Source organism: Daucus carota, chromosome 5 (genome assembly GCF_001625215.2).
Source record: "Daucus carota subsp. sativus chromosome 5, DH1 v3.0, whole genome shotgun sequence".
Taxonomy (NCBI): Eukaryota; Viridiplantae; Streptophyta; class Magnoliopsida; order Apiales; family Apiaceae; genus Daucus; species Daucus carota.
The window spans coordinates 31,944,507-31,969,122 of NC_030385.2; the positions used below are offsets into that span (position 1 = coordinate 31,944,507).

At 34.5% G+C, this 24,616-nt stretch overlaps 4 protein-coding genes across 5 annotated transcripts; 2 read left to right on the forward strand and 2 right to left on the reverse strand.

Moving 5' to 3' along the window:
* The first annotated feature begins 5,235 nt into the window (after window positions 1–5,235).
* Window positions 5,236–6,006, forward strand: LOC108223685 (21 kDa protein). The gene has a single exon (XM_017398061.2). It carries the CDS (start codon window positions 5,310–5,312, stop codon window positions 5,916–5,918), a length of 609 nt encoding a protein of 202 aa, XP_017253550.1. The 5' UTR covers window positions 5,236–5,309; the 3' UTR covers window positions 5,919–6,006.
* Window positions 6,007–7,377: 1,371 nt separating this feature from the next.
* On the reverse strand, window positions 7,378–10,619 carry LOC108223686 (uncharacterized). Its single transcript, XM_017398062.2, has 6 exons — window positions 10,419–10,619; window positions 10,236–10,291; window positions 9,888–10,011; window positions 9,699–9,805; window positions 7,800–7,869; window positions 7,378–7,709 (listed from the first exon to the last, which is right to left on the reverse strand). Exons 1-6 carry the CDS (start codon window positions 10,498–10,500, stop codon window positions 7,630–7,632), a joined length of 519 nt encoding a protein of 172 aa, XP_017253551.1. The 5' UTR covers window positions 10,501–10,619; the 3' UTR covers window positions 7,378–7,629.
* Window positions 10,620–13,506: 2,887 nt separating this feature from the next.
* LOC108221584 (uncharacterized) lies at window positions 13,507–14,103 on the forward strand. Its single transcript, XM_017395452.1, has one exon. It carries the CDS (start codon window positions 13,507–13,509, stop codon window positions 14,101–14,103), a length of 597 nt encoding a protein of 198 aa, XP_017250941.1.
* Window positions 14,104–18,405: 4,302 nt separating this feature from the next.
* Window positions 18,406–21,486, reverse strand: LOC108221585 (endoglucanase 4). Of its 2 annotated transcripts, none has more exons than XM_017395453.2 (6): window positions 21,320–21,486; window positions 19,727–20,227; window positions 19,359–19,529; window positions 19,141–19,249; window positions 18,883–19,046; window positions 18,406–18,797 (listed from the first exon to the last, which is right to left on the reverse strand). In XM_017395453.2, the coding sequence occupies exons 1-6, from the start codon at window positions 21,482–21,484 to the stop codon at window positions 18,477–18,479; spliced, it is 1,431 nt and encodes a 476-aa protein (XP_017250942.1). In that variant the 5' UTR covers window positions 21,485–21,486; the 3' UTR covers window positions 18,406–18,476. The 2 variants fall into 2 exon arrangements, with proteins under 2 accessions (XP_017250942.1, XP_063950737.1); XM_064094667.1 differs by having other exon boundaries at window positions 19,141–19,267.
* Window positions 21,487–24,616: the final 3,130 nt, after the last annotated feature.

The following is a 24,616-nucleotide window of genomic DNA, read 5'->3' on the forward strand; positions in this document are numbered from 1 at the left end:
GGGCCAATAAAGAAAGTCTTATCGGCTACCAAGGTCTTGCCAGATGGGCATCAAAGATCATGCCAGATGCGAAGAATTTGCCAGGCAGCTAAGTTTAGATTAAGGAGGAGATTGTTGGGATTATTTATTTAATCTAAACTTGTGTCAATTATTGTTATGGGGTGTTTTATTTGTTTAGTTGTTTTAAATAAATTATATCAGCAGTTACGTGTGTATAAGTAGCAGTAGGAGAGATATTATAGGAGAGTCATGGGCAGTGGAAGTATATTAGGAGTCCAGTACGCTACTTTCTAGGTTAGTTGCTATTTTTGTGTTACCCACCTCTTGCCTGTGGTTCTATTTAAACTGCATGTACCTTGTTTAGTTTATCAGAAGAGAATACAATGTAGTCTTTATGTATTTTCTCCGTTTATACATATAAAACTACTGTCTCTATATCCTTTTTATTATTTTTATCAAATTCCAACAGTTAAGGCGGTGACTTTGGTCATTTGTTGCATTCAGGGGTTAAAACTCAATTCAGTCTTCTAAGAATAAACCGATGAACGCTGCTTAAATGTTTGTTTATTAGAACCGGAATTTTAGCAAAGAATAAGAACGTGTGCCCTGAATGGAACACATGCAAGAACAGAAGATATTTTTGTGTGTAAAACGTTGATAACATCCGGCTCGTATAGTATATTTGCGCAGACAGAGGATAGGCTTGAACATACTGTGGGCATGTTGTCCACATGTTTTTTAATGAAAGCAAAAAATTATTTTCAGAAATATTTTGTATTTTTGTAATAATTTGACGAATAAATTTCAGGATTGTGACCAAAGTTTTTGAAATGAAAATGTTGCAAGAAAGTAGTTGAACTTCAAAAATAGCAAATATGTAGCCGAACTTCACCTCCGTTTTTTAAAATAATGACACCGGTCAAGTGCTGTTAGTTGAGCGCCGTTAACTAAAAATAAAGAAAATGAAGGGGTACATGAGAAAATTAACCCAACATATCCTAACCCCGTGAAATTCACATCTCATTACTTTTACTACTTAATTGTAAACCCTAATCAGAACAAGCCCGTGTGGCCGTGTAGGAAACAGTGAATTCTGACTCTTGCAGCGGCTCTGTGTTTTTGCATTGGACTGGCAGTATATGTTGTACACTTGTATTTACCTTTGATTTTGTGTTATTTTATTTGTTTGTTGGATTGAACCTTCTACTAAATCTCATACTTAATTATACAGAAATCTAAGTTTCATCCGTTTATCAAAACTCTATAATCACTAGTATTTGGATGACAATAGTTGAAAGTTTTGTTAGTTAATACTCCCTCCGTCTCAATTTATAGGTCCAGTTTGGAAAGAAAATTGTCCCAAAATACTTGTCCCTCTCTTCTTTCAATACAAATTTATCTACATATTAATTGTGATTTTTTTGAAACTCAACATTATTCTCATTTCTCAATGCACTAAATCCCTATATTTATTGTGATTTTTTTGAAACTCAACAATATTCTCACTTATCAATGCACTAATTAATGATACATGAGATAAGATTCCATCTAACTAACTTTTTTCTTAATATGTGTGTTTATTCCAAAATGGACCTATAAATCGAGACGGAGGGAGTAATTACCAAGATTGCAAAGTTTATATCAAACAAAGAAGATATGTGAATTTTTCTGCCAAATAAAACCACTAAAATGAGATGAAACTATTTTATTTTATATTTTCAAAATCAAGTGCACCTTATCCACTGCCAGTTGAGATTAAGATGTTTGCCATTACGAAGTATAGAACTTAATGATAATCTGGACAAAATTGCATGTTCTGAATTCAATATTCCGAACGTGCATGCTGGTTAGTTCTCCGGATTAGTTGAGGTGCACGAAAAATGGTCCGGACTCCAGAAAAAAGTATGCTGGTTAGTTCTCCGGATTAGTTGAGGTGCACGAAAAATAGTCCGGACTCCAGAAAAAAGTATGCTGGTTAGTTCTCCGAATTAGTTGAGGTGCACGAAAAATGGTCAGGGCTCCAGAAAAAAGTATAGACTTCTAGAAGATATGTGCACAGTGTTCCTCTGACAATTTTGTTAGTGTATTATGAAAGAAAGTTCACCTAAAAAGTGAACACAAAATTTACATCATACAAGAGGCAACTAAGTGATGTATAATCAGTCTATATATATCCTGTCGAATGGAAATATCAGAAAATATATTAATTCTTTAATAATAATATCTATACCTTTGGTTCCTACCAAAAATCTGATAAAGACTCGGACCACAAGAGAGCATGACTGCATGGGTAGCCCATCTTCGACCAGATACATTATACAAAGTTATTAAATTAATTCATTGAATTAGAATCCAAAGGCAACTAGAAAATCACGGCTGATTTCTAAACATTGAAACCAAGGCAACTTGGTTGCAGTCCTATCCAAGTGTACTGTATTACTCCCTATGTCCCTCTTATTTTTTTACAATTTTTCACACTGTTCGACACGTATTTTAAGGCGTATACAAAACATAGTTTTGAAAGTTTATTTTTTTGTATAAAAATTTAAACATCAAATTTTTATTGAGAAGAAAAAAAATTCAAAATAATTTATCGAACTACATTTTTGAGAATATTAAAATGTGTGCGGAGCCCCCGTCTCGCGATGTAAAGAAATGAGGGGACGAAGGGAGTACACTCTATCGGTTAACGCTCAAGTAGATATATCTTCGAATCAACAGCAAGTGGCATATCGGACAAGCCATTATATCAGCACCTTAAAACAAAGCGGACTGTATGGGTTGTTTATCACAAACAAGTACATTTTTAAAGATAGTTTTATAAGACTCTTGCAGGATTCCGTCTCCATGTAACGTAGGCCGTAAATGTATGCATCATACATACATGTCAAGATGGAACACAACTAGGCACGGACAAGAGCCGAGAGCGGTATCATTTTCTTTTCCTTTTTTTTTTCAGGATCTACATACTTGTAGATGAGTTGTATCATAGATACAATAGCCGCATCAGAGATTACTTTCATCCAATAAAGTTTATCATCTAACCGAAAGATACGCAAAGATATCTCCGGACGTTTAGATAATAAGACTTTAAAGTCTGATAAGAAAACCCGTAATGTCTCTCTCCAAGATCCTGAAAAACAAAGCAAGCAAAAATAAGCATAAGAATGATAAATTAAAGAAAAAAAGTATGTTGGAGGAAAATAAACCCAATTATGACATATAAATCCTGAAAAAAATAATTATAATAATATAACAACTTATTCAAAAATAAGAATTTTAGAACTAATAAAAATAAGATACAATTATAAAAAGTGATAATGTCTAACCAAAGTAAGAACTTTGGTTAGACACGCAGTACTAAATAAATCATAATACATACTAATCTTTCTTATAAGAACAAAAATACATAAACAAATATTTTAGATTTTTTTTTTAAGGAAAAGAAGGAAATCAAAATTAAATCATATTTATATCCCAATCAACGTAAATTTATTATTTAATTATCCAATTAGTCAACGAAAGGGTTATCATAACATCACAAAGTAAAAGAAATAATAGAATTTAATTATTAATCCAAGAACAAATTAACCGCAAAATATTCATTTAGGACAATAGGACGATAATCGTGCCAACCCATATTGGTCCAAAAAATATATGCCACCAATTATGGCCACCCAAATTAGTACAAACTCCTTGAACGTTATCAAGACCTAATAAAAGCCATAAATTAGGGCACCCAATAAATTTTCATAAATATTAATAAAATAACAAAATTTAATATGCCAATTAAGCGGAATAAATGCACATAAATACTTACCAAACACACATTTATTCAAAAACATCCCTAATATGTAAATATAAATTGCATTTACACAAATATTTAATACCTTCTGATGTATAACCGAAGTTTTTAATACCTTCCAATCCAAAATTATTGCATACTAACATATATACATGCATAATATATAAATTTATACCATAATTAAAACAATTCATATTCAAATCATAACAAATCAATAATCTATTCGTACCTGCAACTAAAAACAATTTTGAAAACTAAAATTTATAAAGTAGAAGATTAAACACACACGAAACACATCCATCAATCAATAACTACGAAGAACACATATAAAAACTAAAACACGCCTCATTTTCGACTAATATTGTGGCCGACGACCACATCAAATCCGGCCAAGATAAAACAACTTAGAAAAATATAGGTACTACACTCAACAAAATTCACAACCTAAACCGAACAAATTCCAACAAAGTTACAAATGAATCCGATAACCGAAAAAACCCTATACAACTTCTATATCAGAAGAGAAGAGAAAGAAACATGCAATAATGTACATATACGATCATAATAAAATACAAAAGCCAACCAAACAAGCGAAAAGCACACAACAAACATAAGAAAAGACGTACCTTTTAAAGAGACATAGGGAATTTGATCAAAAAAATAAAGGAATGATATTACCGATTTTAAAATAAAACCCATAAATCACCATCGAATCGGAATTGTGAGGAGGAAGGAGATCGGCCATAGAATCGATCGATTATTCTATTGATCGCCATCCAAACAGATAAATGTAATTAGCCGTTGACCACAAATCGTAAGAACTCAGATGGAGAAAGAGAATAGTGGCGGATAGCTTTCGATGGTTTTGGTTTCTTGGGGAGTAATCTCTTGTTTGTATTTTTGATGATAATTGGCCGGTAAGTTTGTCATCGAGAGCGGTATCATTTTAATATCATAGGAACCACGACTATTAGATATTTTGCGATTAGATATGCTGCAGTGATTTTATTGTTCATAGGAGCCGCGACCATTAGATATTTTCCCATTAGATATGTTGCAGTGATGTTATTTCTCACTTTACCGAAACGCCATGTAGACAAAAACACCAAAGAGGTCCAGCAAACAGCCTGGAAACTTTCGAAACTAGCCTTTTTCGACTTGCTATGGATCACACTATGGTGGCTACACTAATTGAGAGTATCAGACCCCGCCTCCCCCCCGTTTCATTCATTCATTTAAAGCCAACACATGTTGGTTAGATTCAACCATTAGCCCTTCATTTGCCCCTAAATACATTATACGCATATCGACTGAAATATGTTCTAATCACCCACTAGGCTTTTATCAACTAAAATGCCCCACCCCCTGCCTTTGGCTAGATATCCTTGAACTAATATCCTCTGAATCATTATCCAAATTTCACTATAAATATGTAACCCCTCCTTCCACTTTTCATCACTCAATTATTCTATAACCTTCAAACTTCTACAAACAAAAGTGAGAAATGGAAGGCTTTTCAAAGAATTTCACTTCTGCTACAGCTTTTTATCTTCTATTGGTTTTCCTTTGTATCTGCATAAACTCAAGCATTGCTATTAACTATGGAGCTGAAAAGGCAAGCACCAAGTTCATCAAAACCTCTTGCAGTACTACCAATTACCCTAGTCTCTGCTTCACCTCACTCTCGAGTCATACAAATGCTATCCAAACAAGTTCTAGGCTTCTAGCTCAGACAGCTCTCTCAGTCGCTCTCAATCATGTGGCTTTGACATCTTCTGCCCTAGTAAGACTGTCAAAAGCTCCTGGCATGAAGCCGAGAGAAGTCGGGCCAATGAATGATTGCCTTGAAGAGTTAACCGACTCGATAGACGAGCTGAAGAGATCCATGGGAGAGATGAGTCAGCTTAATGGATCCCCAAACTACGCGCTCTTGATAAGTGACATACAAACCTGGGTCAGTGCTGCTCTAACAGACGAGGACACTTGCATGGATGGGTTTGATGGGAAAGCCGGGAACACCAAAAACGTAGTCAGGGGAAGAATTCTAAATGTTGTTCATTTGACAAGCAATGCTTTGTCTTTGATCAATAACTACAATTCTCTACACGGATAGTCTACGATAGATATTACATTAGTGTTGTGTATTATGCCTCCATTGTACTACATTGTCCTTATATATTACATACACATTTTGTGTTGCATCCAGAACGTAATACTTGTTCGTTTCCAGGGGTCTGCATATAAAGGTTAAAACTCTATATAGTCATCTAACAATAAGTTTATAGCTTTCGAGACATCAGACAAGATACATTATATTTTGTATATAACAGCTGAAGAAGATTTTTATTGGCTTAATTCAAAACACAGGGCACGACATTTAAACAGGGGCAGAGCTACGTGGTCCAAGAGTTACCTATGGCGTCCTCTTACATGTTACATATATAAGCGATCTCCAAAATAAGATGGGCGGAGCTAGTTTGAGCTGCTAGAAGCCGAGAACAAGACTCTTTTAGATTAAAGCTGTGAGTGCACTTCCGATAAATAAAATAGTAAATTTTGAAGTACCCTAAAATCGACGGGTCTCTGCCACTCGTATCACCACCTTATCTCCAATTCATATTGAGCTCGAGATAAACCCAGACAATTTTGTTCTGGATAACATGTAGAATGAACAGATGAAGATTATGAAACTGACTTATCACCACACCGAGCCAATTCTTATAGATAATTACTATAGATAAGGTAGTAAACATTTGCATGATATGATCTCTGTTGTAAAATTACTAGAAAGCCAATTCATGTGGAGACAAATTTCATTTACCAAGAGATTTAATATACTTGGCCCATAGGCCGATGATTGTCCAAAGTGCAACTAGGGAACATCCTTATAAATCTAAACTTACACAGATTAAACAGGGTATATTACTTCCTAACAATAAACCTAGTAATAAATTCAGCATTTGTTAACAATGAATATTTTGAGTGTTGAATCACTAAAAAGAGATGAAAAGCAAGCAAGCGAAACAATATACACTTAATAAAGTTCTTTGCCCTGTAGTTAGTTGCTATCCAGTCGGTGTTCTCAAATCAGGAAGAAATTAGCAAATATTCTGTCACTCGAGGTTATCCTATAAATTTTTATAATTTAAATTATTTTATTATCTAGTTAATCATCGTTTCCTCCCATCCCACAGATGAGAGCGAGAACCACTATGGCTATTCATACACCGGACCCCAACCCCAAGACATGGGTAGCCATCTTATGCTAGGATACAGATGTTTGCTTTCATACATTGCACTCTAAGCAAGTAGGATACCAAGATTCAATTTCAGTTAAATCCAAGGCAAGTTGGTTGCAGTTCTTTTAATCCATTCGCATGTAACATAAACCATTCCTCTAACACGTGTTCTGAACTTCATATCAACAACATGTAGGTCTGCTAGCTTAAACCCCTCAAAATATTTTTAAAAAGTTTTCTCCTCAAATAATACATCCGGACCAATTATGTTAGCAATCTTCCTAAAAGATCTAAAAAAATATATTACAATTAGAAATTTAATTGCACATCATCTTTAAGTCATAATCATCAACAGTAAAAAATCATGCATCATTCAAAGTGTACAAGGATCCCAAACTGCTGCAAAAGAAGCTGTGTAGGAAACCAGCATACGATATGGTTTGACGAAATAAAGTAATCTGAGATCCAATGTCAAATCTTGAAAAAAAAAAAAAGAGAGACCTTTTTCAAACAATTAGGAGAAAGGAAGTACTTGTTTTGTATAGCCTGGTGAGAAATTTGAAGTAAATAAGGTTACAACAATACTTAAGAAGCTCTCTTAGGAGGAGACATATTACTAATTAAAGATGTCGTCGTGCTGATAGACAATATCTGTACCAGCAAACCTGATAATTGAAGTGAAGGCATTAAATGACAAGAAACTTTCAAGACTTCTGTTATATAATGTAATTAGTTGTAAGAAATATGGAACTCACCAACTAAGACATCACCAACACCGATAAGTTCAAATTTCTTCGCTTCCCAGACAGTGGAATCCTGGACAATCTACTGAAATTATGACTCAAATTAGCTATCACATCTTATATAAGATTAACGTTAGAGAGGAAATTGATCAATAATATCATGCTTATATGATATAGTTTTCTTTTTGCCAGGAGAGGATGTGTTGTATGGATATGGGCAGTAAGTGTAGAAGTGGACATTTGACACTCCCAAGTAAACTTTTTATAATTGTTCCAAGGGCACTTGTAGGACTCCCATCTCCATGTAAATTAGGTCAAAATGGTATAATTATAACTACTAGATGGCATAGAAAAGAAAACCTTACAAATGTTCCCAAATATTTATTTGCTTGCAGATTATGGCAGCATGAATACAGATTGGAGAGAAGCTAGGTGAACAAAATAGAATCAACAACAAAAGATATCTTATTTTCATTCTTAGGTCAATAAAAATAATGTGAACATACTCTTTCTACAATAAAAGTAGCGAAGAATCATGGGACTTCTCCGATACCCTTATGTCTTGGAAATGAACTCAATCACGGAAATGACCGGGCAAAAGAGAATGACTACTTCTTAATTACCGAATGCCCCTCCCCATGACTAACTAAACTATAAGTAAGTGTACCGGCTTAATTAGTCATTTTATTGTTCTGCACCTAACCAATTATAGGAAGGAGCCCTTCATTTTCTTAATCCTCCAGGAAGACTCTTATATGGAGTGTTCACATTAAAGCAGTATTTTGATAAAGCTTATTGTATCCATAAAGTGTCCCTTGGCTGGAACAATTATCTTTTAGAGACTCAGACTATACCTGACATTTCTATTATACTCCGTGATACTTAATCCTTAAATTGGGAGGTATAGCAAGGCAGTCATCTCTTTGGGTTACAGTCGATTAAGGAGCAGGAGCGGTGAGGCAATTGACTAATCGCACTTTTGTAATAGAAATGATTTTTTTGTCTAGTAAGTGTAAGAAAATAAAGATCATATTGAGAGAGAAAAATGTAAAGAAACAGCAATTAAGAAAGTAATATTGAGAAGATGAAACTACAATCCAAGATTTGTATATTTGTACTACTTTTACTTTGTTTCTATTTGTTTAATTTTTTTTGTTAAATTTCTATATAAAAAATTAGGATATTTATTTCTCTATTCCTTTTTGCAGATAACTCTTCCTCCTTTATAACATTTTAAATAAAAAAGATATCATTACATTTCTATAATTTAATTTTTCAATTTGAAAGATAAGCGTCTATATACATTTTTGTAACCCTGAATAAGTATTTTCATTAAGGAGATGCCTTCAATCTCCATTAATTGATAGAAGGCAATTATCTCCCCACCTCACCTCCACTAATTAGCACTGGTTTAACTCGAACCACATGGAATCAAAATTTCTATTCTGTCATCCAAATTCATAAATATGGAAGAAGATATACTTGATTAATTCAAAGATATTATGCCTCCATGGCGCACATTTTATATACAGTCAAGGTCATTACCTTGTCCGACACTCTGTCCGTGCATGTCTTTGGTTGAAAATAAAACCATATAGGTAGCACATGCTTATAAATATAACTTTTTTTTGACTAATATGGCTTATAGCCTTACAAAGTGAGTATCTGTTCGAAGATATTCTCGGGGTGAGCCAGAGTCGAACCCATGACCTGGGACGACAGAGGATAAACCCTTAAATATAACTAATCATGCTAATTAGTATACTCATATGACCTTTTCAATACGATTGAGAGGGATATTACAGTACATAAGACTAAAGATGATGAAACGCTAGGCAAAATTAATAGGAGTCACCGGTCCTTACAAGTCAAAAACAACCATTGAATAGGGAAGATTATAAATCAGCATACCTCTTGTAAAATATTACTCTTCAGAACACTAACAATTGAAAGCAACATTCCCAGCGAGGAGCACACGATGTAAAACTTTAACATGTTTACTCGACTCCGCTTCCGTCCTTGAACAAAACACCCAAAATAATATTAAGTATAAACACTACAAACAAACCATGAAAACGCCATCTAAGCTTTAGCTATTACCTATTTCCCCAAATAGCAAAGAAAAGAAAGAAATCGCGGTGGCTGACACAGCTAGCTGATCAGTACTTCCATCCTTGGAATATGAATAGAATAACAGCAATGCTCCTAACAACTGAACAACAGCCTAAAATACAATGACAAACATAATCACGCAAAGTGAAAGTACAGAACACGCGATGCATCCAAGTGAAAAATAATATTAATAACAAATCGCTTAAAACACACTATACTCTACAAACAACATCAGTTTCTCAATCAATAGGTAGTTAATTATCTAATTTGTCAATAACATTGAAACCCGAAAATATCGAAATTATAATACAGTTAACAGAATTAGGAAAGAATTACCTGAGAAAAGATGAAGAAAGAGAGACGAGACTTTGCTTTGGCTACCTTTTTGTATCCTATTAATAAAATAAGCAATGATAGAATAAGAATACAACATTGAAGTATTAAGAACCCTAATTACTTATACAATACATACAGATCGGGATAAAAAAGATTAATAAGAGAAAATAGAAGGAAGCATACTGGAATCGACGACCATGCGGTAAGAGAAATCAGAGCCGTCAGTGCCAGATGGTCTTCCATTCCCTGTTTTTCTCTGCTGCATCTCTCTCTGCCTTGGGTAGTAATATGCGTTGTTTGTTCAAACGGCAGCAGTCTATTTACTATTTAGACACTACTGCCGGTGAGCCGGTGAGGTACAGTGGTACTGGTTTCAATGATTTTACAGATTTTATAATTTAGGGGCTTATAAATAGTTTTGTCCGATTATGAAAAAAAAAAAAAATAGTTTTGTTCGATAAAAAAAAAAATCAATTTTGAGAAAATAAAACTTTATATAGAGTGGTGTATATAACAAACAATTCCTCTTTTAGAAATGATTTCTTTTTGAATATATTATCCCTTATTATTTGTATAATGTATATACTTTTATAAATAAATTAATATTCTTCTTGTTTTTTTTTTTTTTTTAGGATCCTTGGTAGAGATTTTTATGGGTTTTTCTCCTCTCAGACATTAAAGTATTATTATCTAAACGTGTGGAGATATCCTGCATGTTTTTCGATTAGCTGATAATTTTTTTTGGATGAATGAAGTCCCTTGTAGCGGCTATTGTATCTCGAGATACAACTCATCTACGAGTATGTAGATCCTGACAAAAAAAATAACAAACAATTCAAATTTTAAAAAATAAGAACTTTATATATTGATGGGAGGATTATTTTTTTTCTATTATGAAATTCGGTTGTATTCAACTTAAGTTTTAAAAAAATATATCACGATATTTAATTAGAATTTTAAATTATGTGATAAATATGATGATATTCAATCAAGATTTTAAATTATACTTAAAAATCCAATTATATTAAATGAGATTATTTAATATCCATTAAAATCTGAGTTGAAATTCTTTTCCATTTCAAGATATTACCTGTATTTGGACTTTGGAGAGGCTCTGCCACCATTCTCCCATATGGTCAGACTGAGGTCCAAAACTTAGCCTATCCTGGAAACATTTTGGATCCTCTCCTGGAATGCCGTGGATCACTATTGGATCAAAATTGGTATTTGGCTCCTATATAAGACTGCCAATTCTTCACTGAATTTGAGCTGTTACATGAGGCTACTGGTTCCGGTATCAACATGTACCTTGGAGATCCTAAGGCTCAATATTGTAAAGATTGATGTCTTTATTGGCATCTAGGCCACTCCTTTTAGAATTAATCTTTTTTTCTTAGATAGCAATCCACCACACCAGTTCTTCATCAGTTGGATGGAACGAGAAACCAGGAGGGACTACATGAGAAGATGTATCCATTTTTGTCTTTCAATAATCATCTAATCCGATTCAGACCTGCAACTGATCATTAATAATAATTAATTGTCATTTAGTTATAGACGGTCCATTTTATTTTTCACGCATTCTTGGACCAAGAGAGCAAAAAATAAAGATAGGCAGAACATAGAGTGAAAACATAAACAATTCTTGTTGGTAGAAACAAGAAATTTATATCTGTTTCTGCAATGTACTCAGCATGCAGAAAGTTCAATTGCTGGCAGGAGATCTAATCAGAGTAATTCCTGAGGACTGAAGTTACATAGCACACGATACGATGACAATGTACAATCTCCGCAATTGAGGTATATGAAGTCTAGAACCTAGTTCATATAATCACACGCACTGCAAATTATAGTCAATAATATATACTATATTCAACCACCAACCTTTGGAGTTTTTTCAAATTAGAAGAGGGCAGGTGCCAATTTCAATCACAAAACAGTGCCTGGAATTAGCCATGCAGCATACCCCTTGGCCCTTGGGGACAATAATACCAAGCAGCTGAGCCACGCCATAGCTCTTCCATGGCCATATTTTGGTGACATAAGGATCAAAGAGCAAACTTAGGGCTCTAAATACTAAATGACCTTCTATTTCTTAACTTTTTCTATTCCATGCTCATCGCAAAGCCAATAATTGATTAAGCAGTCAGGGAGGCACCATTTTGCTGATCATAATGAATAAACTATTAACAGACCCCCCTTTGGCCTTGCTTGATTCTGCGTGTGGCCCTGCGATTTTTTTTTTATGTCCCCTATCTCTAACCCTGGTAAAGGCTTCTATACATTCTAAATTAAGTAAGAACAATTATTTTAAGAGGTTGCATATATATAGTTGTAAAATCTGACTCCAGTGAGGAACTCTTGAGATCCTGTTTGTAAATATAACGAGGCTCCAATTCACAACTTGTTTTTGGACAAGTTCAGAATGTCTTAATAAGTGCCAAATATATAATTAAAAGCAGTGTCATAGTGATTAGTAAATTATTTTGGTGTATAAATTCTATCTAGCATTTCTTATAATTGTGCTTTCTTATTAACATAATAATCTAAAATACTTTATTACTGAAGAGAATGGAAAAGATGAGAGAAAGAGGTGCGACGGAAATTGAAATGAAGGAAAACAAATTTTTTTTTATTGAAAAATATGTTTTAGGACATGTAGACTACTTAAAAATAAGACATATGTTAAAAGTCTAAGTATTTTAAGACATAAGTGAAACATCTTTGGAACAATTGTATGTGTCAAATATCTTACATCTTGGTTTAATACATGATTTTATGAAAATTTGCTATTATATCTAATGAGAATTATGCATGCAGGAATAAGGTACGAGTTGGCTGAGTTGTAGAGTGCAAGGAGGCCAACGTGTCCATTTACTTTATCGCATTTTATTTTATCATACTAGTAGTTGTGACATGCTGATGTGGCATGGGCACTTTAGTATTTTACATATGTAGTTTGTTATTATGGTACCGTTATGCTAGAATATAAGCTGGACGAATGTAGGGTGGTCCTCAACATGTGAGGCATTCTCTTTTCTGAAATTATTGTTGAGAGCTTAGTAGTACATGTTCGTTTGTTTTCTCTCCTACACAGCTATTCATTGCATACTGTTTCTAGATCTATAAAGTTTTTATGGCATCAGAGCTTGCATCTGGTAGCTGCATTAGTGAGAGAGTTTAAAGTTTAAAAAGTTATAGTCTAGTGTGTTGTTAGTCGAGTTGTCTTTCCTGGAAAAGAGTGAAAAGCTGTAAGTTTCCAGATTTACTCATGGCTAATGGTAGGCTGAGTTTTACAGACCTGCAAAACCCTTTGTTTTTGCACCCTTCAGATGGTCCGTTGTGTATCAGCGTGTCAAAGCTACAAGGGGCTGCAGACTACAGATCTTGGAGGAGGTCATTTGAGATCCAGTTGTCTGCGAAACGAAAGTTGGGGTTTATAGATGGTTCTGCGAAAAGGAGTGTCACCGATGAGGTTGAAGCATGCCAGTGGGACACATGCAACAACATGGTAATTTCTTGGCTCCACAATAACATCTCTGATAATATCAAGAACTCTGTGCTTTTTATTAACACTGCTTTTGAAATATGGAAACAACTTGAGAAGCGTTTCTCACTTACTAATAGGTCTAGAAAGTACAAGTTAAATAAAGATCTGTTTAATTTAAAGCAAAATGGGATGAAAGTGAGTGATTATTTTACAAATCTGAGTAGTTTGTGGGAGGAAATCGAGTCAATGAACCTTCTACCAACTATTAATAATGTCACTCCTGAGGTAACTAGATTGTTAACAGCTATAGATGTAATGAAAGAGGAGGCTAAGTTGTTTCAGTTCTTGAATGGGTTGGATGATGTGTATGAGGCTTAGAGAAGTCAGTTATTGATGATGACACCATTACCCATGGTGGAAATAGCTTGTGCTGCTGTGCAACAAGAAGAGTTGCAGAAAGAAGTGTTGTTGCAAGGAGGAGCAAGAGACACTGACATTGTTGCCATGTATAGAAAAAGTCAAGGTGAAAAGAGCTCACCTGAAAGAAATATGGTGTGCACTCAGTGTGGAAGAAGAGGGCACACAGGAGACAAATGCTGGGGTGTAACAGGTTACCCGAAGTGGCACTATAAATACAAACATGGTCAAAAGATAGTTCCAGGAAAGTGGAATACAAATCGATAAAGTCAGGGTGCTCAACCAAAGGTTGCTAACAATGTGCAGGGAAATACGAGTAACTCAGACACTGTGACAATGACGGCTCAACAGCTGGATCAGCTTTTGAAGCTGATACCAAAAGATGACAGTGCAGCCAGGAAAGAAAGTGAGACTGATGAAGAGATTGACTATGGTTTCTCAGGTATGGTGAGCAAAACAGGGGTAGCTAGTGGCGCAGAGTGGATCATAGATTCCGGAGCCTCAGATCATATGAAACACTCGTTGCGAAATATGATGAATATCAAAAAGACTACGAAAACGTTCACAATAACCCTTCCAACAGGGGCAACTGCAGTCATAACACACATTGGTGATGTTCAGCTCCAAAATGGACTGACGTTGTCAAATGTGTTACATGTTCCACAGTTTAACCACAATTTGTTGTCAATTCACAAATTGGCCAAGGATGCTGGGTGTGAAGTGATGTTCAAACCTGAAAGTTGTGTGATATTGAACTCGATTACCAAGGTTGTGATGGGGATTGGAGAAATGAGGCAAGGACTTTACTACTTGAAGAATGACAAGTTGTTGGTCACAGGACAGTCAATGAATAGACAAGTCACAGCAAAGGCAGAAAGTCACAATGCTGCAAAGTCAGGAGAGCATGCCTCATTCTCCCTATGGCATCAAAGATTGGGCCATGCCTCAATATCCAAGATGCAACATATACCAGAAGTAAAGTCATGTCTCAATCAACAACAGGATCAAGTATGCCTTACCTGCCCTCTAGCAAAGATGACAAGGCTACCGTTTCCTGCAAGCAGTTCACATGCACTACAAAAGTTCGAGTTGGTGCACACAGACATCTGGGGTCCATACAAAGTGCCTACAAGAGGAAAATATAGGTACTTTCTAACACTGGTGGATGATTTTAGTCAAATGACTTGGGTTTATCTTTTGGAGAAGAAGTCAGATTACATGAACACACTGTTGAAGTTCGAGAACTTTGTGGAGACACAGTATGGGGGGAGTTTAGGGTGATTAGATCAGACAATGCTCTGGAGTTTGTGGATAAGATTTGTGCAGATTACTTCAACAAAAGGGGAGTAATTCACCAGCTGTCATGCCCATACACTCCTCAGCAAAACGCGAGGGTTGAGAGGAAACACAGGCAGGTGCTTGAGGTTGCAAGAGCACTGCATTTCCAGTCTGGGCTAAACCTAAGTTTCTGGGGTGAATGTATGTTGACAGCCACATATATCATTAACAGAATTTCCAATGCTGCTCTCAAATTCGAAGTCCCTTATGTGAAGCTGACTGGTGAAGCTGTAGAATATGAAGACTTCAAAGTGTTTGGTTGTCTAGCTGTGGCCTACAACTCATCTCATGGTACTGATAAGTTTGCAGCAAGAGGTGTGACGTGTGCATTCATAGGGTATCCTTATGGAGCTAAAGGGTATCGTCTACTGAATTTGGCTACAATGCAGATAATTATCTCAAGGCATGTGAAGTTCAATGAAAAACTATTTCCCTTGAATCATCATACAGCCAAGCCATACATGCATCCTTTGCCTCTGACCATGCCATATGTTGATGATGAAGAACTAGTAGTTAATGGGATGAATGATGACACAGAGGAAAGGGAGATTGAGGAAGAAGGAGACAACCCCACCAATGACACTAATGAGAATGAAGTGCAGGATGATGCAGATGAAACCACATTGCGTCGAACAACAAGAGTGACAAAAAGGCCTGGCTGGATGGATGACTTTGTTGTTGCAGGGTCTTCAAACAATGCACAGTGCATGAGTGTTGCAGCAGTGGCCACGCAAGTTACAAGTCCAGAATATCATTGTTTTCTAGCAGCCATAATTCCTCAAGTTGATCCACTGCACTTCAGTCAAGCAGTAAAAACTCAGAACTGGGTGGACGCAATGAATGCTGAGTTAGATGCGTTGGAAGCAAATGAGACATAGGAAATCACTGAGTTACCTCCCAATCGAAAGGGAATTGGATGCAGGTGGGTATTCAAGACCAAGTTCAAGGCAGATGGTACCATTGAAAAGTACAAAGCAAGGCTGGTAATTTTGGGATATAAGCAGACATACGGAATAGATTATGTGGAGACATTCGTCCCCGTGGCAAAGATGACCACTGTGCGAGCACTACTGGCAGTTGCTGCATTGAAAGATTGGGAAGTTCACCAGATGGACGTGTCTAATGCCTTCTTGAATGGAGATTTAGAAGAACTTGTATACATGTTGATGCCCCCAGGGTACAAAGGATTGGGTAGCAGAATTGAGTTGAATCAAGGAGCCAACTCACCTGCAGAGACTCAACAGTTGGTGTGTAGACTCAAGAAAGCCATATATGGGCTAAGACGAGCGTCTCGCAGATGGCACCATAAGTTGTCGGTAACATTGGTGTCCATAGGCTTTAGACACTCTAAGGCTACAGTCTCTATTCCAAGATAACATGAGATGTCATAACACTGGTGCTCATATATGTTGATGACCTTTTGATATCTGGGAACAAAGTCAGTGTTATGGAAGATTTGAAAACTGTCTTGTCATCTCACTTTCACATGAAAGATCTCGGAGCAGTAAATTATTTTCTGGGTTTAGAAATTGACAGAAGCAATGCAGGTATCTTCGTGTCACAGAGAAAGTATGTGTTGGATTTGTTGAAAGAATTTGGTATGTCGAATGCGTCGCCATTGAAGTTACCGATGAATTCACATGTTTCTTTGACTCCAGACAAGGGAGAAGTGCTTGGAGATCCACAACCCTATCAGAAACTTCTGGGCAAATTAATCTATCTGACGATCACAAGGCCTGATCTTAGTTTTCCTGTTCATCACCTTGCCCAGTTCATGTAGAGACCCACAAATGTGCATATGCAGGCTGTAAAACGAGTTCTGAGGTACTTAATTAACAATCCAGCACAGGGAATACTTCTAGCATCATCAACAGCAACAAAGTTGACGGCATACTGCGATAGCGATTGGGCTAGTTGCCCCACTACACGCAGGTCTACCTCAGGATACTGTGTGTTGCTTGGAGACTCACCCATCTCCTGGAAAACCAAGAAACAGTCGGTAGTAGCAAGATCCACAGCAGAAGCGGAATATAGAGCCATGACTATGGCGTGTTGTGAAGTGACATGGATATCATCACTGTTGAAGGATATGGGTCTCACTGATCTACCACCTACACTCATCAAAAGCGACAACCAAGCTGCACTAGCCATAGCAGCTAACCTTGTGTCGCATGAAAGGACAAAACACGTGGTGATCGATTGCCATTTTATTCGAGACAAGATAGCGGAAGGAGAAGTTACAACTATGCATGTCCCATCTCATGCCCAGGTGGCAGATATGTTCACAAAACAACTTTCAGTGAAACAGCACAATCATCTACTACGCAAGTTTGGCGTCTCGAGCTCACTCTCCACCCCACTTGAGGGGGAGTAATGAGAATTATGCATGCAGGAATAAGGAACGAGTTGGCTGAGTTGCAGAGTGCAAGGAGGCCAACGTGTCCATTTACTTTATCGCATTTTATTTTATCGTACTGGTAGTCGTGACATGCTGATGTGGCATGGGCACTTTAGTATTTTACATATGTAGTTTGTTATTATGGTACCGTTATGATAGAATATAAGCTGGACGAATGCAGGGTGGTCCTCAACATGTGAAGCATTCTCTTTTCTGAAATTATTGTTGAGAGCTTAGTAGTACATGTTCGTTTGTTTTCTCTCCTACACAGCTATTCATTGCATACTGTTTCTAGATCTATAAAGTTTTTAATATCTATAGTTATATTCAACCACCGGGCAATTTTGGATTAGCTCCATGCTTGCTTGTACTAGCTAGCTAAAACGAGAATCTTGCCTGCGGTTCATGCGAGCATAACAAGTTCATGCAGTTACAATTATGTTTTTAGAGACCATAAATAACATTTCTATATATTAGACACCAACTGCTTTAGGGTGGAAAAAGTAAGGAAGAACTTTACAGTCCCAGAGAACTCCATTTAACAATAATCTTTGGTATAGATTGTATAAAGTTTTTACACAGGCTCTAAAGATAATATCTAAGAACCATAATTTGCCTTGAAATAGGATAATAGACCTACCAGAGGTGCATTTACATAAGTTGCCGGTTCAGAGTGACCGGCATCATGTCGAGTATCGTTATACTGATCGTTGATATCCGGACCTCCTACTATAGCTCCGATTAGCAAGTTATAATTAGTATTGTTACTCCAAAAATAATCCCATCCATGTCCGAGGTGTGGCTCTTGATCAATGGATGGCAATGATGATGCCCTGTGATGTATTCTTTCTGGAAATTTTTCTCCATATCCCACCATGTATGACATGTTCATTGGATTTTTTCCCAATATATAATCCACCTGCAATCATGGAATTTATAGTTATTTTTATTTTTTCCGAGTATCAGTAAGTGGCCTAGTCATCAAACTCTTAACTTTCTGTTACCTGTGTTCTTGCGAAATAAGTAAGCCTATAAGGAGTTGCCACAAATCTGTCACAAGCGATCACTCGATCTGATTGCTTAAGATAGCGAGCATATACAACAAGAAGAAAAGATAAAGCTGTTACACGTTGCGAGTTTACCATGCCTGGCTTGTACATTAATCCACCTGCATATAAAATATATATGAACAATTATATAATCAAATAAGATTCTTTACAAAATTAGTAGGGCATGCTACAAGAAGAGAGAAACTTAATCACCTGGAGTAAATTCAACACTCGGGTTTAATGATTCCGGTAGTAAACTACATGCAAACTTATCTGCCCAGTGAAGAAATGGACTTGAATGTTGCTTGTTGTTTAATATGTACTGTTTACAACATACACTCTTTAGCATTAAGATAAGGAGTTTGCAAAAATTCACAATATGATATATACTGATATAGTGATATTTATCGGCAAATTGCAAGACAAATTACCTTGGAAACAAGTACATTGATGCCTGCGTTCTTGGTGTCCCACCCAAATTCATACAAGCTGCCTTCATTTTGAGGACTTTCTACCTTGTGTATGTTCTCCATGACATACTTCCAGTAAGATGTCTTATTTGTTGCTTTATGAAGCCATGCTGCTCCCCACACCAATTCATCCTATTAAAATTCATGTTTAGCCTAATATAATCATTAATTTGTGATATTTAGTAAAATTATAGTATACAACCTATTAAAATTCGTTTCAACTAAGATCAAGTAGCTAAAACTTACTTCGAACAACAAAATTTGACTATAAGTTTTGAAGGAAAGATTAGTCAAACGAACTATCGCCAGACTAGTCAAGTAATACATACCTGGTAACCACTAAAATCACAGTAATGTGGACAAACCCAACGCCCAATGCTATCATTATACGAACCCTGATACTTATCTGCAAAGTCGAAAACCTGAATGGCTCTACGAAGAAGAAAATCAGAGTATTTGCGATCAGAACGCCTAAACACAATAGAGGAAGCTGACAAAGCAGCGGCAATCTCCGCGGAAACTTCAGAGCCAGGAGACTGCGCACTGACTGCAAATGCAGTTCGGGGAGTGTCCATGTCCTCTGGCCTTTCCCAGTTATCATGGTCAACAACGGCATCACCAAGTTGTGCATAAACAACACCAGGAGTGTTGGTGCATTTGATCAAGTAATCTGTTGACCAACGGATTGCTTCAAGTGCATGGTTTAGATCACTATCCATGGAATTGCCGAATTCTATTACGCTCCAGGCTAGAACTGTTGTTGTGAATGCCATTGGAAAACTAAACTTGATGTTGTCTCCTGCATCATAGTATCCTCCTACCAAATCCACCTGAGAGTTCAAGTAGATTATTACAAATTATTGTAAATATTTATTGTCAGTTTTTTCAAAGATGTGGTTTTATTGCATTTAAAGATACCGAGTTACATCTCCATTGTACATCTAAATTACAGTATAATTTTGAGAAATATGATAATAAATACTCCCCCGTCTGTCCGAAGTGGGTTATATACGTTCACAGTTTACACGCATTTCGAAACTTTTATAAAATATAGTTTCATAATGTTTTTTTTTAACTCTTTTTGTTTTCCATAAAAGTTTAAAAATCAAATTTTTATTCAAAAAAAAATATTTAAAAATATTATAGAACTATATACCTTAAAATAATCTTAAAATGCGTATCAAAAAATAACGTATAAAATTGAATGGTGCGGAGAGAATATTACTCAAACGAAGTTCTAATCAATGCCTCAAAAAATTAGGATCCTCCTCTCCTTCCTCCTCATCCTCATTTCGTTTTTAATAAAGTACTCCACTACCCACCTTTTCCGTATTTTTTCCGCCTTTTTTACATTATTTTCTTAATATATATATTTTAAATTTAATAGTATAATAATATAAAAACAAATAAGCATAATTTTGAAAAATATACTAACTTTCTAAATTAAATTATTTATTATATTTTAGGGTCATCAGGATGCTGACACTCTCAAGTGTTGTTTAACAAACCAGTTGAAATTTATGTTTGATATTTCCTCCTATTTCTTCTCATAACCACGGTGGGGTTGATATCCTAGCAAATAAAGAAACAAAAAATATAATATTTTGAAAAATGTAAATATATATGGAAAAAAATTATATGATTAGCCTCACCCTCACTCGGAAACAACTATTTCAAATATATGAATCTCCATTCTGATCGAAAAAATAATCAACAATAATCATTTTCCTTTTATTGAAATTGAAATATATTAATAGATGACGACGAAATTCGCAACTAGCAAAGTTATCACAAAATTTTAGAAACAGAGTTAAGTCAAAAATTAGGCATGTGTTACATACTATCTGGTTTGTGTTCTGCAACCAAAAAGAAAAGAATGAATGAAAAATAAAATATCAACTATGCAGAGCTAGAAAACTTACACCCTGGTCAAAGCCGTCACGGAGACCCGAGTCTTTTCGCCATGTCAATCTCTGGTTATTTGGTAATTTTCCCGACCTTTGACCTTCAAAAAATAAAATGCTCTTTGTCAAGGCCTCCGTGTAGTCCAATTTAACATCATCTGCAATCACCACTTTGCCCATCATGCTCATTAGTGTTACCATAGCCAAAAAAACCATTTTCTTTGCCATCATTTTTCAAATTTTAATATCTTTCATATGTGAGATGTTGGGTGGAGTCTTCTATTTATAATAATATCACAAACTCAAAAATATTAGCATTTATGTTTTATACTACTTAATAGGATTTTTTTTATATATCTTCATATTTAATTCAAATGAATCATATATTCGGTATCATAATAAAAACATTCCATCTAATGTTTATCAACTTTTCAAATAATTGTGTCACTAGTAAGTAGCATCAGATCCATTTAGCGGTTATAAGCAAAAGTGAGTATATATCACTACATTTTTGGTATCGTTCGTGAGAAAGTTGACTTCTTGGCTATCCGTTTTCTATTTTCAGAATAAATACTACAGTACCCTGTATATGTACTTTAAATATTACTGCACTATTATCTTAGTCCGGCGAAATACTTTTCCAAATCAGTAAAGTATCAAAAATTATACCAATTCTCAATCGAAATATGCAAATTCCGACAGCGATTACGTAGATGCAAAATATATATATAGATAATAGATACTCTCTCCGTCCTATTTAATTCTATACGTTTCATTTCAACTGCTCGACACGTATTTCAATACTCCTATAAAATATAATTATGTAACTATTTTTTAAGATTTTTTTTTCTGAATAAAAATTTAACATCCAAACTTTAATTTTTTTAAAAAATTAAGCAACTACACTTTAAACGAGCATTAAAATCCATGCCGCGTCCATATCCCTGATGTATACTACTATCGAGGACAACGGAGGGAGTATATGTTAGACGAACATGTGTATTTAATTGTGATTTTGAAGGAGTTTTTTCATTTATGAAATATGAGGATATTCAAATTGGTTTTAAAAGAAATCCACTAAAATCTTGAGATATTTTATTGGAATTTTGAATTATGCTACAAAATCTGGTGTTATTCACGATTTTAAATTATGCTTAAAAATTTGATGGCATTTAATTGAGATTGTTTAAAATTTATTAAAATCTAATTATATTCAAATGCTGATGAATCTTTTTAAATTTTATAAAATGATTGATTTTGTGAGATTATTTAATATATATAAAATCTTTTGAAATCTCATCAAAACTTATAAGATTTTGAAACATTGGGACCCGTTTGGATTAACTTAAAAAAAAATGACATTTTGCTTATAGTAAAGAAGTGGAGTAGAATTGAGAAGTTAATAAGTTAATAAAATGTTTGGAAAATAAGCAGTGTAGAAGAGAAGCTAGCATTCCCAGCTTTTTAAAAATATTTTTACTTCTTTACACAAACGGGATCAAGAAAAACAGAAATCAGAAGTCAAATTTGATTTTGGAAACAAACACCACCATTGTGTTTAAATCTAAACACATGGTCTCTTCTAGGTTGCCTGTAGAATTTGGTAGGCTGAAGAATTTGGCAAGTCTCAACTCGTAACGCGCTTCTCAGTTTTCACTCGCCGCTGTGTTTGGCAGGTTACCTGACTCAATAGTCCATTCTTTGAACACTATTATGTTGTCTAACGGTTTAGTTAACATATAATTATTGGTGAATTAATTACTTTTTCTAATTATTTATTCTTTTTGTTAATTAGTGGACAGTTAATTTGAATGTATGTAATATATATGTTGAGTTCGATGATAAATTTAGGTATGCACATGTTCACGATAGTATTGCGAAATTAATATTTACGAATTTTGATAGATGAAAGATTTAGTGTTGCAGTTCAATTTTTATAATAAAGGGAAATAAATAAATAAGTTTTTCTATTAATTTTACTCTATAAATTATCAATACTTAAATTTATATGATTAAATCTTATTTTACTACAAATAATAAGATACAAAAACTTTTAAAATCGAACTATTACTGTGTAAGAATTTAAAAGTTACAAAAGCAATCCTTTCATTCGATAATTTTTCTTTTCACAGCCATGCTAAGTTGCTAACGGAAGACAGAGAAAGCAGAAATTTTGATTTTTAAGACAACGCATGGAGACCTGGGGTGAGTTAGCTTATACTTAAAGGGACAGCGAGTCTCGACTGAAATCTGAAAATCTACACAATTTTATTCATCCAAGTAATCCAAAAGATGCACTACATGATCCCTGATCATTGCACTTACTTTCCAAACTCCTTTTATTTGTTTAGTGATCTCGTTTGTTATCCACTAATCTGAAAGTTCATGTGCTAACCTATGATCTAATTTATTAGATAAGTATATATTTTTAGAAAAATCTATATATAGATATATTAAACATTAAATATTTTTTCTAATAAATAAGAAATAAGCCAAACAAGACTAAATCTTATATTAAAAACGAAAAGAAAGTGATATAAACATCAAAAACCTTAAAAAGGACATCATAAACAAGATAATAATTCGACTTTTCCAACTAGAAATAGAATCAATACCCTTTATTAATAAGCGAAACCACATTTCAGTGGAACATCGGTACCAAAAATACCAAAATTTGGTCACTTTCCTATTGATTAGGATTTTATAGTCATTATTATACAATTATCAAAAGACTTCTATATTGAATAAAGTTTTATTATTAAAGACCTTAATAGACAGCGAAAGACTTCTATATTGATTAAAATTTTATGAAAAGACTTCTATATTAATTCCGATTTTATTATTAAAAATTTTAATATCTAATATAACATTTATCCTATCCGCACAATTAAATCGCTAACAATTTAACTATGAAACAGTTTTATAAAATTCATATCAAAATTTGGCTATCATCATATTATTTTTTATTTAACAATTATTACTATTATCAAAAAACTTCTATATTTGACAGGATTTTGTATTATAACAATTATCTCACTAATATACGGAACGAACTCTATAAATCTTTTAACATGCTTTATAGTTCAAATTAATAAGGAGTTCATATTGATATTAATATAATATCCTATCAATAGAATAATAATGTCAACGAAATTATTCGTTTTAATTTTTACAAATCATACAATTTAATTTACGAAATAAATTTATAAAATTTGTATCATATTTTAGAATTAAAATAAACAAGATTCAATATTGATACTAAAGTAACAAAAAACTTGGTCATATATTTTTTTTAAAATAATAATTATTATCATT

Bases quoted from the DNA above. Each gene is read 5' to 3' on its own strand.
- LOC108223685 (XM_017398061.2), top strand. From the start codon at position 5,310: ATGGAAGGCTTTTCAAAGAATTTCACTTCTGCTACAGCTTTTTATCTT.
- LOC108223686 (XM_017398062.2), bottom strand. From the start codon at position 10,500: ATGCAGCAGAGAAAAACAGGGAATGGAAGACCATCTGGCACTGACGGC. The intron at 10,012-10,235 runs GTAATTCTTTCC...ATTGTATTTTAG, and splicing joins CTTTCTTCATCTTTTCTCAG to GCTGTTGTTCAGTTGTTAGG. The intron at 9,806-9,887 runs GTAATAGCTAAA...GTTTTGTTCAAG, and splicing joins TTTGCTATTTGGGGAAATAG to GACGGAAGCGGAGTCGAGTA.
- LOC108221584 (XM_017395452.1), top strand. From the start codon at position 13,507: ATGGCTAATGGTAGGCTGAGTTTTACAGACCTGCAAAACCCTTTGTTT.
- LOC108221585 (XM_064094667.1), bottom strand. From the start codon at position 21,484: ATGATGGGCAAAGTGGTGATTGCAGATGATGTTAAATTGGACTACACG. The intron at 20,228-21,319 runs GTAAGTTTTCTA...TTGAACTCTCAG, and splicing joins GTGACGGCTTTGACCAGGGT to GTGGATTTGGTAGGAGGATA. The intron at 19,530-19,726 runs GTATGTATTACT...GAATTTTAATAG, and splicing joins GTGATTTTAGTGGTTACCAG to GATGAATTGGTGTGGGGAGC.